A 21,921-nucleotide genomic window follows, 5' to 3' on the forward strand; every position below is an offset into this window, starting at 1 on the left:
ATGATGGTATATTTAGAGTCCTTGTGTCAAGGACTCGCTGAAGTCAAGTGGAAAGGAAAGTGCCCCCTTGAAAGCCCTCATTGGAGAGCGAACTACCGGGCATCCGATATAAGAGGTGGATCTCACTTTGAGCAGAGGTGCTCACATGATAGACGTTTATACACCAAGAGGGAGTATGAGAAGTGAATGCTAGAAAGGGAACCACGCAAGGATGAGGAGCGCAGAAGGGAGTGGGACTCCTATCATGCTTACAGCAAGCCCCGAGAGACAAAACACCAGGATTTAGCTCAAGACATGATAAGAACCCCAGTAAACAACAAACTCAGCATTTAGCTCTCCTTCTCTAAGAAAGGAAAAGAAAGAGTAAAGGCAAGGGGCATTTGTGGATGAGAAAAATAAGCAATGCCTAATTAGCATGTCATGTGTCACAGGAACAAAGTCTACGTACTACATCAGCTTCTTGAAAGCCGTGCTAAGAATAAAAGCAGTGAGCTGATAACTCTCAGCTCCAAAGAAATATCTTGACCTAAAATTCAGAGACATCAGGAGATCAGGATCATGATATTTGATCCTAACATGATGCTCCAGAGACGATAATATCAATATCAACAGTCATGAATGGCTCTATTTCATCACCTCTCAACCCCTACCCCTATATAAAAGAGGTTGAGGTTAAGTCAATGTACGCCACATACATTGTGTGTAAAGGGGGGTGTGTATATTTTCCTAATAAGGTTACATAAATGAATGCCATTAAATAAAAGGAAAAAAAAGATGAATGGCAAATGACGTTTGGGGAGTGGGTACCTGTATCTAATTAGTCTAATCATTTTGAAAAATCTCTCTTATCGCGACTTTCCCAAATTTCTTAAACCTCTCACGCCATCTCCATTCTATTTACATCATCAACATAAATAACCCATAACTCTCGCTACGAATTAGATAACCATCAACATCACTATGACTACTCTTACGTTTAATGTCATCATATATTTCTATAAATACTAACATCCTCTAATGTATATACACTCACACATACATTTTCAAATGTCACAAGTCATGTTTCTGGCCTGGGGCCTGGTAGTACTGTTGACAGCCCTCGCTAGCACTAGCATAGTTAGACTGGGAATTGCAGGTGAAGAAGTATGTGTCACAAATTATAACTATGGTGATGTACTTGGGAAGGCGATCATGTTCTTGGAAGGACAACGGTCGGGGAAGTTACCGGCTAGCCAGCGAGTGAAATGGAGGGCTAACTCTGCTCTCTCTGATGGCAAGCCTGACAATGTATGATATGATTTCTTGTGAATATTAAGTGTGTATATATTTTTTGAACTCTTAGCTTTAATTAGGATTTTTGGAATTTTGAACAGGTGAATTTGGTAGGAGGTTACTATGACGCAGGTGACAACGTCAAGTTTGGGTGGCCAACGGCATTCACTGTAACCTTGTTGAGTTGGGCTGCAATTGAGTACCAAAAAGAGATATCATCTGTTAATCAGCTTGGTCACCTCCACAGTGCAATCAGATGGGGCACTAACTTCTTACTGAAATCCCACACTTCAACAACCACCTTGTACACACAGGTTCTCCCATACTTCTATAGAATTTGTCCTTATACATATACATACATACATACATATATATATATATATATATATATGTAGATTAGAATTACCTTTGTTTGTATTTGCTTAGGTGGGAGATGGAAATGCTGATCACCAGTGTTGGGAGCGTCCTGAAGACATGGACACACCGCGAACACTCTACAAGATAAGTCGTGATTCACCAGGAACTGAGGCTGCAGCCGAGGCCGCTGCTGCACTAGCCGCTGCTTCAATTGTCTTTAAAGGGGTTAATTGTACTTACTCTGCCAAACTACTTAACCATTCACAATCTGTAAGTTAGCAGATAATATAAATTTATATGCCAATCAAGAGCTTGAATATGTGTGACCTGTCTAATTCACTGAAAATGTCGGACAGCTTTTCGAATTCGCAGACAAATATAGAGGATCTTATTCTGGTTCTTGCCCTTTCTACTGCTCTTACTCAGGTTATCAGGTAATTAATTAATGATTCAGGTCACAGTTAATTGAAAATAAATTTGTCTTCTAATTTTAATGGATAATTCTTGAACTCCTCTGTAGGATGAGTTGCTATGGGCAGCAGCTTGGTTGTACAGAGCAAGCAGAGCAAACATATATTTGAACTATGTGTTGAGCAATCAAGGGTGGAGTCAGGCGGTCTCAGAGTTCAGTTGGGACAACAAATTTGCTGGAGCTCAATCACTACTAGCAGAGGTATATATATATACACATACCTTTACTCTTCTTTTTTTTCTCCCTTATAGAGAATGAAAGCTCATTAAGTCTCTAATTTTATTTCAGGAATTCTACGCTGGGAAGACAAATCTAAACAAGTTCAAGAATGACGCTGATTCGTTCGTGTGTGCAGTGATGCCTGGAAGTAGCTCAGTACAAATTAAAACAACTCCTGGTACTAATCTCTTATGCAGATGATATGGTGCAGTGATGCTTTTATATTTGAAGACTAAAATGGCTTCTTGGACTTGTTTAATTGCAGGAGGGCTTTTATTTATTAGAGATAGTGCAAACTTGCAGTACGTTACGAGCTCTAGTATGGTCCTATTCTACTACTCCAGAATCTTGACTGTGGCGCATATTGATGGAGTTCAATGTGGTTCTGTACATTTCTCTGCCTCCCAAATAAGGTCGTTCGCGAAATCACAGGTGAAAATAAGCAATCGAGAACTAATTAACTGATCTGAATTAGTCCAGTTCAAGTGTTAAGCAATTTATTTTCTTTTTTTTTCTAGGTGGATTACGTTCTTGGAAACAACCCTATGAAGATGTCATACATGGTAGGGTTTGGAAGTAAATACCCAACACAACTGCACCATAGAGGGTCATCCATCCCTTCAATCCAGGCTCACCCATCCAAGATTGGTTGCAGCGATGGGCAATCAAACTATTATTTTTCTACAAAGCCAAATCCGAATACACATGTGGGTGCAATTGTTGGAGGTCCTGATGCAAATGACCAGTTCAAAGATTTGAGATCAGATTACTCTCATTCAGAACCTACTACTTACATGAATGCAGCTTTTGTGGGTTCAGTTGCTGCTTTGTTAACTGTGAACAATGAAGGGTGCGTACAAATTAGGCTGAATAATATAACCTCACAAATGCTAATTAACTCTGTATAATTAAGTTATTGAAACTAGAGATTTGTAAAAGTACCAATAAGGTCCCTCCTGCATAGGATCAAGTGATGTTAAATTTATTATTAGTTGTGACAAGTAATATAATAATTGTTGTACTATTACCTTGTTTTTTTTTTTTTCCCTTTGGATCAAACTATAACCCCCGTCTCAATAGGGGATTGTCAAAAAAAACTAAACTAACCTCGACTATAATTTATTATGCAAAATCGTCAAAACATTGAACTTAGTATTCAGAATAAATGTCTAAAAATCTTGAGACTAATCAAAAATAAGTCTGAACAATTAAATGCATGCGGAAGTATGAAAATAAATCCTAAAGCTAACAACCCAATCCCAACAAAATTCTAGCATCCATGCTTATCGTGATCACTCTACAGAGTGCTGATCGCCCTTTGTACCAAGGCAAATTGAATAATTAAAATACTCCAAAAAAACTCTCCTACTCGTGAAACTTTAATCGATACGGGTTGACTACATTCATCAATCTCTGCTCTAAAGTGAAATCGAAGTCATCTAGATACTACATCTAATGTTGCTATCTCTTATTTAACTTTTTCTGTGCGAAAAAGGTACTCGGGGCTTTTTGATCCGAGAACACCTCAAATCTCTCTCTATACAGATAGTACATTCACTCCTAAAGTGCAGACGCCACAACTCCCTACTCTAAGTCATGAACTAGATAATTCTTCTCGTGATGTCTCAACAAGCAAGAAGCGTACTCAACCACTCAATCTTGATGCAACAACCCACATCCCAATCCACTATCAAAAGCGTCAAAATACAATTGCTATCCCACATCTCTCTCGGATATCACCAACAGTCTTCATTATCAAAAATGTTGCTTCGCATTTCTCTAACAAGATGAAAGCGAATCCCTTCCAACTAAGATGCGTCATCAGGGCAGCAAATCTTGGAGAATCTCGTCATAAACCTACCACAGTATCCCGTCAAACCTAAAAAACTCAAAATCTCTACTACACTATTAGGCCTCTGCCAGCTAAATACTGGCTCAACCTTGGAAGGATCTATCGCAATACCCTCATGTGAAATCATGTGACTCAATAATTTCATCACTTGAGTCCACAGCTCACACTTCTCAGCTTGGTGTAAACCTGATGATCCTCAAAGTCTGAAATACTAACTGCAAATGCACCTAAGCAGTAGATGAATTCACCAATATGACAATGATGAATACTCAAAATCTCATCACGTGAGTCCACAACTCACACTTCTCAACTAGGCGTAAACCTGATGATCCTCAAAGTTTGCAATACTAACTGCAAATGAACCTAAGCAATAGATGAATTCACCAATATGTGAATGCTTCGTTGGATGTGTTGTCACACTAGGAAATATATGATAAGAAATGAGTTTATTAGATCTAAGGTAAGAGTATAACATATTGTTAAGTCCCATATCGATAAGATTTGTTGACAACTCCTTGTATATAAGGACAAGCCCTCTCCTTCACATCCAAGGTCTTTTTCTTTGGACTCAAGTGCCATTAAGTGAGAAGGCCCAAGGGAGAAACGAAGTCGTACGGCCCGATGTATCCACGGGAACCGGATAACCCTTTATGGGCCCGATATATTCACAGAAACCGGACAATCCAAAGCGGATAATATTATTGGTATGTATGAGGGTGTGAATTTACAACATGATATCGAGCAATTCGGTCCAGTTGGATATGACCTCTACTTCATCAGTTGGGTCCCACATAACCCAACCCATAAGTGCAGGGGAGTGTTAAGTCTCACATCGGTAAGATGTGTGGACAACTCCTTGTATATAAGGATAAGCCCTCCCTTCACATCCAACAAGGCCTTTTGAAATAAAGGCTCAAATGATGATAATGCTCGATGTAACGCGTAATAAAGAAAGAAAAAGCTAACTTTTGAATATCTAACTAAACAAATTCTGAGTCCTCCTTTTATGAAGCCTACTGCCTACGTTTTAAGCAACAATTAGAAATCATATATTTAAATTAATTGACAATAAACATTTGTCTAAGAAAGTATCACCTATTCACCTCATCAAGAATAATACATTGCCAAGTATATGTATGCGTAATGCGTAAGCATCTTGCTCTGATTAGAAAAGCAAGTGCCATTAAAAGGAAAGTCATAGTCAGTAGTCATGAGGTTGTAACTTGTGAGAACAATTCCTTCTCCCTAGAAAAAGATCAAGAATGCAGATAAGAACAAAATCTTTGTAAAATATAGAAGAATCATAACGCAATAAGAGCGATCAAATTCGTTAGCAAAGATTCTTCAAAACAAGTACTAGGACTAACCCCCTCAACTATTTGTTCACTGAGACACGCCAACTCTTTGGGCTTGTTTGGATTGATATTTTGAAGAATTAAGTAATGAGGGTTAACGAGGGAGAGATAACTTCACCTTACTTGAATTGTAGGAGGAAGAGTTAAGTGAGGTGAAAGAAGGGAAAGTTCCCCCTCACTTAACTTTCCAACTCAACATTTTGTGACCCCTCAATTTGGGGGTTTGTGATTAGGGGAGAGAAAATTTTGCAAGTTTTTAACTTATTTCAACTTGTATTTTTGTAACTCACATCTCTTATCTTTCATTAACTCTCGTTCACTCTACCTTCTATCAAAGGAAGGGTAAGTCATGGTAGTCCCCCTCCCATCATAATTTCCCCTCACAAAACTTTCCCTCCATTAATTCTACTATGCTCTTCATTTTTCAATCCAAGCAAGCCCTAACAATGGACACTATTACATTCCTAAGATTAATCAAGCATGTTATTATATTAAGAAAAATACATGTGCAATTAAATGAATCACCTTACAAGTTCACACATGCACAAGTCCATTGTAAATCCATTTTTCTAAATCAAAAATCCCCATCTCCTTTTAAAACATATTAATAACATCAAACGAAACATGTGTTAGGTAGAGGGCAAATGAATTGCAAATAAGCTCAAAGGGTGATAAATATCGAAGATTCGCAATTATTAGCGACAGTGACCAAATGTGATGAACAAAGTTATTGAAGGAATACGCTAAAAGAAATTTGTTGAATTTAGAACACGTTGAGTTTTGATCAAAAATTGGTGTAAAGACGGAAGAAATTCTGGCAGGTGATGAATTGTCCGCACGGTTAGGTGCGCTGTTCGGACAGCAAGCGGGGAACAACGGACAGAACACAAACAGTGGAGTAGTTATCGGGACACCTCGAGAAGCCATCCGAACAGCTGACGGATATGTTAAGTATTGGACGAGTTGTAATGTTACGAAGAGTCTCAGTTTTGACGAATTTAGTTTTCCAAGTTAGTTTCCAGTTAGACACGTTGTTGTTATCATATTTGTAATCAGAAACATCTTAGGGAGGGACTCCTTCGTAGAATTAAACTCTAAGTTTTTCTTTTGCTATAAATACTAGTGGTTCATGAGTGTTTTCGATAAAGAGACAAAAGGGATGTGTGCGGTGAGCATTGAGAGAGAGTAAAGGGGGATAACTTTGTAGTTAATATCTCGGCTTTGCCTGGGTTTCTTGATGAGAGAAAATTGTCAGTGTGCAGTTGTACAAATTTTCTACGTAGTGGAATTTTCTCTTGATTATCTTTTGACAACATTCGTAGTTTTTCTCCGGCTTGCTACCCCAAGTTGAACTCAAGGAGTCTGAGCTGGAGGAGAATGAGATTCCGATCTCCTTTTTTGAAAAAGAAGAAGAAGAGCTGCTCTAGGTACCTCTATACCTTCTGTGTATTTGACTTGGAAAAGGCTGACAAGTTGAAGCATTCTCTTCCACCGGGTTTGAGTGTGCAAGATCTGTGAATAAAATGAGTTATGGAGTCTAAATTGGAGGGGCTATTGTTACTGACAAGCAGTAACAATTGCGCCTATTAACGCAACTAAAAGACTTATTGAAATGAGTTCAAATGGAATAAAAAAAGGAAAATGACATACATACATAATTTTTCAAGTACATAATATACATAATCTATGTGGCATGCCAACTAGGCATGCCACATAGATATATTGACACAAAACCCTAAATGTCTACTTTTTTTTCCTGCTTCTCTCTCTTTAGACTCTCTCCTCTATTAGTAGTAAAATACACTGCTAATAAGTAATGCATTAAATACTGGAAAACAAATACACTGTCAAAAACATAATGTAATAAGGTACTGCATGATAACAATCGAACTTGTCAAAAAATGAGAAACAAATACACTGTCAAAACATAATGTAATAAGTCACTGCCATGATTAACTTGGTTAAATACACTGATAATTCGTAATGCATTAACAACTAAGAAACAAATACACTGTAAAATTATCATGCCCACCGGCACCAATGACAAATGAATTGTAACTCTTGTTCGATCGAATTCCAACAATATCATTAATCTCTAGTTGCATTTTCACACTCGGGTTTAATTCCCTGTTACACACGAAGAATCTAGAATGACTAGGACTTAGATCATGGTTGTGAATATCTTCAAACAATGTAATCTTCCACTTCACATCAACGGAAAGTCTACCAACAAGCCTCGCCTTGTTATCCAACCTCCCGCATGTAAATATCATATATTTGTAATCACCATTTGCATCCTTCGTTATTGACCTCCTCTTGATTGAAAACCCGTCTCTTCACTACAAAACAATATTGAAACAAACATTTGTTTGATAAATACATAAATTTAGTGATTGATAATGTAATAACTCATATAATATCGACACCAAAATGAAATGACTTTGTCATTATTTAACAAGGAAAATGACTATGTAATAAACAGCGGCGCTAAATACACTGGTGATTCATAATGCATTATAAACTGGCAAACAAATACCCTGTCAAAAATATAATGTAATAAGTTACTGTCATGAAAAAAAATGGGTATACCCAGTGATAAAGTCTTACCATGAAAGACATATTAAGGGAATGACAATGTTCATTACCAACAAATTGTTTAACTTTTTTAGCAAATAATACTTTAATCACAACAAAATCTAAAAGGAATAAAATTAGCATCTACCACATTCAACTCAGTCACAACAAATCTAAATGGAAAAACATGAGCATCTACCACATCCAACTTAGTCTCAACAAATCCATATAGAAACACAAACATAAACTCCAGTGTTCATCAAAATACGTTGAATAAGAGAATAAGAACCTGGAACAACTAGGGAAACATTATGCATACTGGCAGTGTAGTTAGAAAATAGTAAAATGATTCCAATCAATTCACCCAATTCAGTCCACTTTCCTGATAATTACATTTTTTGTTATGACGGTACAATAACCCATTGTCAAGCTTCACAAGTAATCCATAAGACGTTCAATCAACTGAAAAAAGCTAACCAAACAATCAAACAAAAATAAACAACATGACCTACTAATCTCAAATACATTATGTATACTGACAGTGTAGTTAACTATATTTTCCAAACAAACCATGAAACAAAATAAACTACTAAATCATAGAATCAGACGACACAAACTAAATTCCCTAAGTCTGTATTATGCGTTCTACAAGTGCATTTATATCACTTTTCTAACCAAACAATGAAACAAAAAAAAACTAAAGGACCTACTAATCCCAAATATGTTATGCATACTGACAATGTAGTTAACTATATTTTTCAAACAAATCATGAAACAAAATAAACTACTAAATCATAGAATGAGACAACACAAGATAAATTTTCCAAACTATCAGTGTCATTAACTATATTTTTCAAATAAACCATGAAACAAAATAATTACACTTTTCGTTATGACTGTGCAATAACCCACTATCAAGCTTCACAAGTAATCCATAAGACATTCAATCAACAGAAAAAGCTAAATACACTGTCAAATGTATAGTGTAATAACGCACTGAAGCATACCTTCGACGTGGGTCTCCATTTTTTGGTGGCCGTTTCGGTCGACGAAGGGCTGGGCTAGGTGCTCCTCACGTAGGGGAGTCCACTGGTGGCGTTGGGTTGCCAAACCGACACCAAAATTAGCCGAATCTGTGCATGGTGGATTTTCGACAAAATCAACAACCGGTGATATTGGCAAGTGGTGATTGGGCGTTGCTCCTAGGGGCCAGATGCTTCTTTTGGCTGCAGCGGCGGTCATATCGATGACAGAACGGCGGAGGTCCATTATTGGCCATTAGAGAAGAAGAGAGAATCACGTGAGAGAGAGGAGAGAGAAAAGTGAGATATGAGGAGAGATAAAAGTGATTTGTAGGGTTTGATTTTTGATTTTTGATTTTTGAATTTTGAATTTGCCTAGTCAACATATCCAGTCAGCTGCCACATCATTATGTATCTTTTATGTACACAAATCCTATGTATGTATATCACTATCGAGAAAAAACTATGTTGATAAATGAATTCCAATTTGTTCACTATTAGTTATCAAATCTTTCTCTATAATATAGTTTGATCTTGTAGTCCAAATAATCCCATACCATGACGTTTCTGGAATAGTAGTAATTAGTAAAAGAAAAATACTTGTACAAACCAATGAAGTAACCCCACCCCCAACGTTCCAAAGATAAAAAATGTTGTGATATTCTGAATCATTTATGAACATCACATCAAATATGATCAAATTCTATTGAGTCTGACTCATAGTGATCATTTATCAAATAATGACTCTGGTTATCAAATGATTGAACAACCGGGAGCAATTTAATTACAATACCTAGTTGATATTCATAAAAAGTATCTAATACATTATGAGTTCAATACGTCCTGTTTAGCAGAAAGTCAGTTATTCCTTGCTCATTATCAGACAATCACTTATTCACAAATCTCGTGTGGGGTTAATAGTTTTCATTTCCCATCTCATGGAAAACCCTTTTCGCTCCGCTTAGCCCTATCCCCCCTAGGGCTATTTTAGGGATAGGTTCTATAGGAACTGAACAATCCTATTTGGTTAAATGCCTAGCGGAAAACTCCTATGTTCCTTTCATTACAATATTTCTGAACAAGTTCCACCAATCTTTGACCTTTTTGTGACAATAACAAATCTCAAATTACGTCATGTCTTCTAAACCCATTCAATTAACGGTTGATGTGAATTGAATACCTGACAACATATTAATTTTGTTAGAAATTAACTAAATATAGCATATATTAATTTAGTTATATTTCATATCATATCGGTGGAAAATTCATCTGTAACATCAACTACAACAATTTCTTCACTTTCATCTACAAGATCAGGTACTTCTTCTTGTTTTATTTCATCTCTAATAATATTATCATGCTAATAATACAAAATGACTTTAATATCTACAATTAATCAAAATAGTTTTAATAAAAATAAAACTGATATATTTACCTTATCACTAGAACCACTTGACAATCTTAGATCTTTAGCCCACAACTTAGAAGATCAATTTTTTTTCAACCTTAGATGAGAGAAAGGGATGATAAGCAGAAAATTTAGCAAATATTGGGCTATATTCATAGCGAATGTTTGGCACACAAATTAATAGAGTGCACATTTCAATTACACATTATGAGTACAAATACCAACATGTCTAACACCATTGATGAATACCCACCACACGGGATGGGGGCCCAAGTCTAGCATCACGAGCTTGGGCGTAACTCTCTTTTGAAAACCCAGGTTGACAATAAAAGGTTTGTCCTCCCTTATAAGATAGACTTCAAACCCACCATCTTCCAATGTGGGATTCTCATCAACCATGTGCAACACTGGCGATGGAATGAAAAGGTGAGGCTGTTATGAAAGATATCTGACATAAACAAACAAAGTTGAGTACGGTGTAAAATATAACTTTATTTTTTTATTAAATTAAGTACATGAATAGTAATGTGTGTCAATCCATTGTCAGTCTATCATTATTTTTTTGAAATTAAGACAAAAGAAAAGCAAAACTAAGTTATCAATGTCAGTCACCAATTTTTTTTAAAATTAAGATAACGAACAACATGCATTGGTGACTTGTACGAGAAAAAGAATAAAAATCAAATAAAGCTAACAAGCCTCTGACAAGGGAGTGTGAGACGCAAAAATGGGGATGCATATAGCAGCACCCTGAATAATGCTTGAGACCCCCAAAAACTGATCCCCAAAAGACCCCCATTTAATATGGAGTGTTGGATGTGAAGTGGATCCTACATGTATGTTTTTAATCAATGACTATTTTAATGTCACATGCACCACCATCTTCCATGAAAGAGGTCAAGAATCGACAAAGAACTGGGAGATCAACAATTGTAGGAAAAAACATCAAGGATACAATTTCAAGAAAGAGTTCACGAATCACAAGATTTGACAACCAACTTTAGCAACCTAATCAAAGGAAGACAGTGAGTTCAATAATCAAAATACTCCAAGAACTAGTATTTTAACCAATAAAAGTCCAAAAATACCCCCAATGACTAGGAATTTAACCAATAATCAAATTCTCTGTAATAGTACCGAGGTATGATCTCAGTTACGGCTAAACTGCCACAGGTCCATTGTTGAATGGAGGGTGATTTGGTATTATCAATCTTTATTTTTAGAGAATCTGTTAAGGTAATCTGATAAAGATATTCTTATGTACAACTCTTATATCTAACAAATTTATTTGGAGTCATTCCCATGGGTGGAAGACCTTCTAATTGCCTAATACATGTGAGACGGGGGCACACGTGCACATATTCTAATGTGACCGTTAGGGCTCGGCATTGGTCCAGGTCGCCCCGACCTTTTTAGGCCCAAGCCCTGCCAGGGCCTGGGCCCTAGCCCAGAGCCGATTTGATCTTTGGGCCTCGGGCGGGGCCAGATTGGGAATATGAGGCCCAGGCTCGGCCCCGGCCCATAAAGCTTGAACTTCGGACTCAGGCCTTGACTTTTTTTTTTTAAAAAAAAATAGATATTACTTATAATTGATTAATGCCATAATTGTATTTTAATTTTTATACAATTGAACAATATGTTATAAAGGGTGAAATATATACATATTATGTGTATATATATACACATACATTGCAATAATATATATATATATATGTATACACATATATATTATATATTATATATACATATAATATATTTCACCCTCTAGTGGCCGTGTCTAGGCCTGCGGGCCAAATGGTGACCCCTAGTGGCCGTGTCTTACATGGGCTTATACTTTAAAAAACTAATAAAACATTTGTAACTAGACATATATATATATATATATCTATATATATATATGTATATATATGTATGTATATGTGTCCATTGATGACAATAAAAAATTAGTTTTATTTTTTAATTAAAGTAAACAAGAGATATAAACAAGATTAAAAAATTGATAAAAATAACTTAACAACAACATTTTAATATATATAACATAATCTATGTGGCATGTCAACTCAGCATGCCACATAGATTAAATTAAAAAATTAAATATATTTTCCAGCTTCTCTCTGCACATGTATTTTATTTTTTAATCTCTCTTTCTTCTCTCTCCTCCTCATCTTTCTTCTCTCAATTGCAAAATCCACGACCAAATAATGAAGCAGCGATTTCTTTAAGTTTTGTGAGGTTTGTTCAAGGTTTCATGTTGGTGATTAGTATGTAAGACGTTGTCGATTTTGTTTGGATATTTATCAATTATGCCAATGATCGGGATGTTAGTTACACTGTAGCATTGTTTTCAGAATCCTTCAATTCAAATGATCCAACTATTAAAAGGGGAAAGGACGCCCACACAGTATAATGAAGTAACAGATTTTCAAAAAAAGTGCTCAGGAAGTAGCAGTACGTCGGTTGGAGTGTCTCGAACAAATGAATGTTGAGAATTGAAAGTATTATTCCTATGTTATATGTATTTGCAGGCATGTATTTGGTTGTTTTTGATTTAGAGACTTCTATTAACTTGATAAGTGGTGTCATTATATTTGATATCATGAATTTATATGGTGTATAACCAATGACTTATTAAAATGTCATGAATTTATACAGATTGTTATTCAACTGCCACAATAGAGACAATGTCTTATTACTCTGTCCCAAATGGACAACGTAACTAATTACATTGAGAGTGTAATAAGCCACAACCAAGTTTAAAAACTAGTGACTTATTACATTAATAGTGTAGCTAATTATATAGAGAGAGTAATAAACCACTGCCAAGTTTAGTAACCAGTGACTTATTATATTGACAGGGTAACTAATTACATTGAGAATGTAATAAGCCACTGCTAAGTTTAATAAGCCGCTGAGAACCACGAGACCTCAGATGGCACTCATGTGTGTAGTATCTCATAGAGGTCTCGAGTTCGATCCTACCTCATCCCCTTTCCCTGTATTAAAAAAAATTTAATAAGTCATTGTCAAATTTAATAATCAGTGACTTATTATATTGACAGTGTAGCTAATTACATTGAGAATGGCACATCAATTACATTGATATTTATTTTCTTTAATTAACTTAAAATCAATGTAATTTTCTTTAAATAACTTAAAAAGTATTTCTCAAGTGTTTCTTACCAATACTTACTGTTAATATACTGTTCTAAACAATTAAGATCTGAATTTTTTTCCAAATTTTCTTTTGCACTTTGTTTTTATTTAAGATCTGGATCTTTCTCGTATGTATGCGTTTTAGATTGTGTTCCGTACACATTGGTATGCGTCTTCAATGATTTTTACAGTTTTTTGGGTAGTATGCTGGAATCATCATTATTATTCTCAAATGTTACATTGTTACTTACATTGATATGGGTAGAATCAATCATTTATTACACTGTCTTTACAAGTGTGAATTATTCCCAACAATTTGTTTACTTCTTCGCTCGTGTTTTTGCCATCATGAAATAAAATAAGGCATATCAATCAAAACAAAATGATATAAGAAATTTATTTGACCCTTAACTAATTACTGTGTTGTCACCAACAATATAATTAGTTTACTAGTATTGTGCCCTTTGAGAACAGTGTAATAAGGCATTGTCCACCTTCAAAATAGTGTAACAAGGCATTGAGCACTTTCATAACAGTGTAATTACAGCCTATTTCATAACAATGAAATAAGGCACTCCGCCCTTCAGTCATTAAAATAGGCCGATATTGACATTATGAATGGATGAAACAACAAGAAATAGAGATGAGAGAGAGGATTGGGCTTCGAAAAAAAAATGTACGTATATCGTTCTAGGATTAGGGGGCTCCGCAATTAGTTTCAAATTGTAGAGTCTACAATTGGAATCCAATGGCTTGAGAGATGTGCCACATCACAACATAATTTGTCTTTTCATTTTTAAAATTGGTATGATTTTTTCTTCACCATTGGATATAAATTGTAGACTCTAGGGAATTGCAGAGCCCCCAAATCCATCGTTCTATATGTTGAAGCTATAGATCTTATAGGTCTCTTCTTCACTTGCTTCTTCTTCTTTTTGTAGGTCATCAGATCTTTCTAGACGGCACCGTTGGAGGCTCCAATCTGCTGGTGGATGCCATTAACGACATGGGGATGAAAAAAAAAAGGTGGAAACCCGAATTGAAGGGAAGAGCTTGAGGAGGTTGTGAGTCACAGCGAAGGCCATCGATGCCATGGATTGTGAGTAGGAAGGGGAGAGGAGGAGAGGGTAAAGAGAGAATGAGCAAGATGGGTGGAGGAGGGGGAGAGAATAGAGAGAGAGAGAGAGAGAGAGAGAGAGAGAAATGTTATTTTAACATTTTCATAGGTACAGGAGTCAGGATAAGAGGTCTTGCTAGATACTCCCTAATCTTCTGCAATGCTTGCTGATGTCTTTCCTCTCAGAAGAATCATTCTTCCCACTTCAGTTTTAGGAGCTCAGATAATACCTAAAATTTTCCATTAAGTTTAGGAATGAATCTTCTGAGGAAATTAATCTACCTCAAGAATCTTGTAACTTTCTTCTTATTGTGGGAGGTTGTGCTTCAAGAACTGCTTTGACTTTGTTCTTGTCAACCTCGACACCTCTTTGATGAATCAAAAATCTCAAGAAATTTTATGCTGAAACTCCCAAAGCATACTTCAACAGATTCATCTCTATTCCATATTTTCACATTCTGGCCAACGCTTGCCTGAGATCTGTAAGTTACTCTCTATGGGAAGGAGACTTGACCACCACACCATCGATGTAGATTTCGATAAAATGGCCTAGTATGTCATGAAAAATAAAATTCATGACTATTTGATATGTGGCTCCTACATTCTTCAGGCCGAATAACATCACCATTCATTCAAAAGCTCCCAAAGCACTTGGGCACCTTAATGTTGTTTTGGGTGTATCTTCTGCTGTAATAAATATTTGGTTTTAACCTGAATGTCCATCCATGAAGGATAGGACTTAATGTTTGGCTATTTGGTCCACTAGCATGTCTGTTATAGGCATAGGGTACTCGTCCTTTGGTATAGCAAGATTCATATTTCAAAAGTCAATGTAGACTCTAATCTTCCCATTATTCTTCACAGTATGGACAATATTAGATGACCATTCTACGTACTTTGCAGTTCTAATGAACCCAACTTTGAGAAGCCATCTCCAACTCATTCTTGACCACCAATGCTATTTCATTTGACATTCTACACCATTTACTTGTGAGTCCGCTTGAAACAAGCTCTCCAATAATTTTTTTCTAAATAGGTGGCCATTTGCTGTAGAGTGACCTTCAAGGCTTGAGCCTATTCAACTTCTATCAGTGGTCTCATCATCATTGATCTCTTGTATAATAGAGGTAATTGGTTTGCAAAGTCTAGTCATTAAAGGGTCAAAAACTTGATTGTAGATAGACTTTACCTCTTCTAAGAATGAATCATTGCTGAAAGAAAGTGACTTGGGTCTACCTTGCTTGTTCAGGCCTGTGATTATGAAATTACCAATATCTTTATCATAAAACATGGCCTTCACAAAATTTTTTGACGTCAAAAATGGATTCTTATATGCCCTAATCACTTCTATGTCATTCTCGCTCCAGAATACCACACATTAGTACAAAAAGGATGGAACTACTATACAGGAGTGTATCCAGTCTCTTCCCAACAGGAGATTGTATGGGAACGTGAATTAATCACAAAGAACAAAGTGGTCATGGTCTTGTTTCCAATAGTGAGATTTACAGCCAAAATACCCTGAGCTGTAGATATACCTCTTCTAAAATCTGATCTAGTGGCACTACTATAAACTAACTCTAACTCTTACCTACTAATTTTATGCATGGTAGAACGATGCATAAGATTTATTGTTGATCCATTGTCCACCTGGATCCTATTGACTAGCATTCCATCCACATGATGCAAAATGTTGCTTCATATTCTAAATTTGCAGTAGCTTCCACTTAAATTTTCACCACTGGTTAGTTTCTCTAAGATGCCTTTGAAGGATATCTTTGAGGTTCATCTTTGATTGCCTTCAGACTTTGTTCATTGGTTTGTTCTTTCAATAGAGTAGCAACTACTAGTTGATCCACAATGGATACGCTTGCTACTAGGATTACTTCAACATTTACAATATCTCTAGGCAGAATGTAAGTCATATTACAAGATAGATAATCGAAATACCTCTGGCCTATGAAAGATCTTTTATTCTTGCCCCTCGAGCCCTTCCCCATCTAGACAGCAAGCTGCAGCTTCAGGAATGTTATCTTCTTTGGGTCAAGAGTGTGTTTTTTCTGAATTTCCTTTTGGTAGGGCTCCTCTATTGAACATGTACCTACTCTATTGGAGATTGAGCCACTTGCCTAAAAAGGGATTGATTGTCTATTCCTTCCAGGGCTAAAGATAAGAAGTCACAAGCGACGAAATGTATTCCTTCTTCTATGGCTGTGAGAAAGCTTGGCAACATTCCTCTCCTTTTGTCATTTCTTTTGCAGTCTTCTTTTTTGAGTCTTAGTGAGTGTGGGTTTATCCTTCATGGTCCTTTGTCCAAACGTTGGGAGGAGAAACTAGAGATTTGACCATCCTATGCCTGGGTTATGAAGCGTGATGACGAACTAGCCTATCATTGAATCTTCTGGCTCCCTTGATCCCTTTCCTGGAGTTTGTATGAATTTTCCTTCATTCGAAAAAGTTTGTCTTTCATTGAATAATATGTGTTCATATTCTGAGCAAAACCTTAGTCTTCCATAAAGTCTCATTAGTTGTCGCTTTTGTGCAAGTTTATGGTTGTGCCAGATCTTGCTCTTCTTTAAGGACTCTTTCATAGCGAACAGCCTTAGCAAACAGGTGAGAGAAATCATGGAAGTGTAAGTCATCAACCTTCTTTCTAAACTTAACAAGTATGCTTTTCACCGCCAGTGCCACCACTTCTCCTTTTGGTATCTCAATACTGCATCGAAGCCAGGCTTCCTTGAACTTGGTAAGGAATGACTCAATCGACTCTCTTGAAAATTGAGTAAACCTTGACAAATCTAACACTATGACTTCTGGTTCTTCTTTGTAGAATTGCTTATGGAAAGCTTCCTCCATTTCTATCCTTGTATCAATAGAATTAGCCGGTAATGTAATGTACTAGGAGAAAGCTATACCAATGAGAGAGTTCCCAAATAGCTCAAGCTTGTAATCATCTTTCGAGTCAACTTATCCATACTGGATGGTGAAATGGGGTATGTGCTCCACAGATGACTGTATATCTTTCCCGGAGGAAAGAGAAAAGTCCAAAAGTATTAAACCTCTAGGGAGTGAAATATGGTATACTCTCTCTGTGAAAGCCCTTCGGTACATGGGTCTCCCCAAGCGTCCAGGGCCTAACATATCCTGAACTATGTTCACAACCTCATCCCTATTCACCGTCTGCTAAGGTTAATGTTGAATAATCTTTCGTGAACGATAATGCTGATGATAGCCAAATGAACCCTAACCCCCGAGCTCAACCTGGGGATAAGTTCTCTCCATGGTTCTATAGGAGGTGTAACTTGAGGGGGCCTTGGGTTGGCCTCTTTCAAATCCCTCTACTCATTCACCCTTGTTCCAAAGGAATAGTAGTGCTTCCAATAATAAGAATGACAGTAAACGAAGTTAAAGAAGTAAAGTCAGAAGATGTCACCTGAAAACTCCTTTCTTGCCTTCTAGGGTTCAGAACATTCTGCACCGAAGTTGAAGAAATAGTTGTAGAAATTGGAGTTGGGTTGTTCACAACAGTATGGCCATTGCTGCTACTGGGATTGGATGTAGATTGGCCAACCTTTATCATAGTGGCTAGTTCTATTAGAAATTGTTTAGAAGGCTAAGGTAGAGTTGGCTACTGAACAATCTACATTGATTGTTGCTGAGAGGTAGAAGCTGAAAATGTGACTTGTTGTGAGCCTTGCATTGATTGAAGAACTTGTCGAAACTCTTGGGAATTCCGTTAAAGAGCTTTATGATTCTGCATGTTTTTGGCTATCTGCTCCATGGTCTTCATTAAACTATAGTTTATCGAGGAGATTTCTCAACTCAGAAGTTTGACAAGTACAGGACTCACATTCCCTTCTCCTTCGTCTTCGCCTTCGCCTTCACCGGAACGAGTGGGTTGGAGGATGTTGTGTGGTTCCCTTGGTGAAATCGGTGGACACGAATCTCCAGATGGTTCACCTATTGCTGCTTTTCTCTTTGTTATGACTACAAGTAAATGACACTTCATGTCCCACCAGATGTGCCAAAAATATGTTCGATGTCTTCTGCGTTGGACAAGGGATATAAAAAATCTTACTATTGAGAACAAGAGTATTGGGGTTGTAGATAATGAAAATGCATGTGCGCAAGAACTTACTGTCAGTCCAAAGGTTTTGATAATGTATTGCACCACATCTGACCTCTTCACCAAACGGACTCTGTGCAGTTAGAGAACACAAAGATGTTGGCTTGAGGTTTGCCTTTCGAGAAAATGAATTAAAATTCGTGCAGTGTAAATCTGGAAAAAAAAATAAGAGACATAAGACATCATCAGAATGAAACGACTTCTAATGGAGGAAAATGAAAAACAACACATTCTTGAAATGCATCAGGAATTTCATGTAAGAGGGGTACATCATGAGATGTAATAAGACGTGTTTTACAAGCTAAATTATAGACATAGAAGCAGAGGCTTTTTTGAAAAGAAAATTACAAATCTAGAACTAGTTGGTCTGAGCCATGCTAATTGAAAATATCAGTGACTGGAGTCGTTACCTAAGTAAACAGTAAAGATTTGAAGATGTTAAGTCTGTGGTTGACGAAGAGTGTTTGTAGACTTCTCTTCTTTCTTCTTTTATAGTGCTCGTGCTGAGGTCTCTTCTCTTGTTTCTTTGGACTATATTGCACGTACTCTGTCATGGGGCATCATGAGAATCATGGTAAAACCACATTTTTGTTGTGACTGGAGTCATTGTAATATTGGGCTTCATAACCATAACTTTCTCTATGAAATGGGGACAATGATGACATCTCTCTAATCATGCTCCTTCTTCAAGGTGGATGTAATTATTCTAGGAAGATGTTAAATTGTTAAGACCAAAATCCCCTCATTTATAGCCTCTTGGACACTAGATTTTGGACAACCCTAATGTGTACACCATAGGACGAATACCCTATGCCTATTACAGACATATTGGTGGATCGAGCAATAAAATGATAAGGACTATTTGCACACCACACGTAATTAAGTACACCCCATTATCCCTCTAAAACCCTCATCTATGAGCACCCCATTTGACCCTACCATTTGCCCCAAATCTTATCCTTCTTCCTCCTCTTCTCTCCTTCTCCTTCTCCTTCTCCTTCTTCCCTTACCTGAACCCTAATCCCTCTTTGATTCACCGTACCATAACCACCCAAATGGGTATTCTTTGCTGCCTTGCTCAACTCTCATTGTTTATAAGTGCATTACCAAGCAAAATGCTAAAATCTCCATAAGCAATCTCCAAAAGGGCAGAATATATTTTCCTCCCAATATCCAAATCTCCCTAATCTGAACACGCTAACAATAGACTCAACATTATCAACTGATCCTACTGTTGTCCAACCCTTCCCATCTCCTCAAACATCTCCAATGCTAGTTCACAAGACCCACACAACTTACGTATCTTGCAATCATCACATTCCAAGTCACAACATCCCTTTCTGGAATGTTATCAAATAGCTCCCTCGCACTTCCCATCTCCCCCTGCTTTGCATATGCCGTAATCATAACATTCCAAGAAACCCTTCATTGGCATTTCTTTGAACAACTTCCTTGCTACACCCAATTCACCTCTCCTTACATATTCCACAGCCAAAGTAGACAAATGGACAACATCCCTCTTCGCAAAATCAACAAATAGTGCATTAAAGGAGGGATTGAAAATTAGGGTTAAAGGGGTGTAGATGGTGTTTTGTAGAAAAACACAAATAGGGGTGTACTCAGAATTCTTATATTTTTAGTTGGAGTTTATTTAGATTATGGTGTATTTAGTTAATTAAAGGGTGCAAATAGTCTTCATCCAATCAAATATCATGTCTTATCATTTATTGATGGACATTCAAGATACAATCAAATCTTCATAGCAGTAGAGATACACCCAAAACTGCTTTTCATTGTCCAAATGCCCTTAAAGCTTTTCAGTGGGTGGTGATGTCATTCGGTCTAAAGAGCATAGGAGTTACATACAAAGGAGCCATTAATTCTATTTTTCACGATATGCTTGGTTGTGTTATGAAAATCTACATTGATGATGTGATAGTCAAATCTCCTTCCCACAGAGAACGTCTTGTAGATCTCAGGCAAGCATTAGCAAAATAAATAAATACGGCTTGAAGATGAATCCCTTGAAGTGCACCTTTAAAGTTTTAGCTAGAAACTTCATAGGATACTTGGTTTATCATAGGAGCATTGAAGTTGACAAAAATAAATCTAGAATAATTCTTGATTCTCAACCTCTTATCAACAAAAAAAGGAGCTCCAAAGATTCCTTAGACAAATCAATTTTCTCAAAAGATTCATCTTCAATCCTGTTGCAAAAGTCCAGGTATTTTTGAACTTCTAAAACTAAAGCATGATCAAGGATTCATCTAGGAAGAAAGGCATCAATAGGTGTCATAACTGGGTCGGTTGGACAGAATGTACCACTCACAATTTGTGCAACCTTATGATGCACACGACTTATGACTGATGTCATAAAGGGCTTAATGTTAGGAGAATAATGCAACACATAATGGGAATAAGCGACATAAATAAATGCATGACGAGTGAAACACTGTCCATTTTTGAATGGATGAATAGTGGACTCGGACAAATGCTTAACGTATGAAACATTGTCTATTTTAGGATGGGTGAATGGAGGACGCATATAAATGATAAATGTAAAGCATGCACTTTCAGAAGAAAGTTTTATGCAAAGATCATGAAGGGGTAAGGATTTAATCTAATGGTAATGACTCCTATGATGCATGATTTCAAAGGTGTCGTCCAATTTCCACCTTCATGGTAATGTCTGATAGTTGTCAGAATGATATTAGAAATCATATTTTATAAGTTTAAAGAGTATACCTAACTATGGGATGACTGAATGTGAGCTTGAATCCGCTGCCATGATTATGTCAAGTAGTCGCCTGTCTTGGGTTGTTGTTCATGATCTGGTTGTCTTTTCAGTTTGACCTGATTGGTCACGTGGTTTAATTCTCTCTTAAGCTTGAAGCTTTATTTTGTTCTGAAGAAAAGAAAAGGCATTTGGACCTAATTTTTTATTGGACCACGATTGGTTCTGGTGAGCAACAGGCCTGGCACAACTTAAAGAAT

At 36.8% G+C, this 21,921-nt stretch overlaps 1 protein-coding gene across 1 annotated transcript; it reads left to right on the forward strand.

The window, feature by feature from the left end:
- The first annotated feature begins 1,024 nt into the window (after nucleotides 1-1,024).
- Nucleotides 1,025-3,351, forward strand: LOC119987225 (endoglucanase). Its single transcript, XM_038832080.1, has 8 exons — nucleotides 1,025-1,287; nucleotides 1,374-1,586; nucleotides 1,699-1,899; nucleotides 1,986-2,063; nucleotides 2,150-2,302; nucleotides 2,390-2,498; nucleotides 2,586-2,752; nucleotides 2,839-3,351. The coding sequence occupies exons 1-8, from the start codon at nucleotides 1,048-1,050 to the stop codon at nucleotides 3,226-3,228; spliced, it is 1,551 nt and encodes a 516-aa protein (XP_038688008.1). The 5' UTR covers nucleotides 1,025-1,047; the 3' UTR covers nucleotides 3,229-3,351.
- Nucleotides 3,352-21,921: the final 18,570 nt, after the last annotated feature.

Source organism: Tripterygium wilfordii, chromosome 20, assembly GCF_013401445.1.
Source record: "Tripterygium wilfordii isolate XIE 37 chromosome 20, ASM1340144v1, whole genome shotgun sequence".
NCBI classification, from domain to species: domain Eukaryota; kingdom Viridiplantae; phylum Streptophyta; class Magnoliopsida; order Celastrales; family Celastraceae; genus Tripterygium; species Tripterygium wilfordii.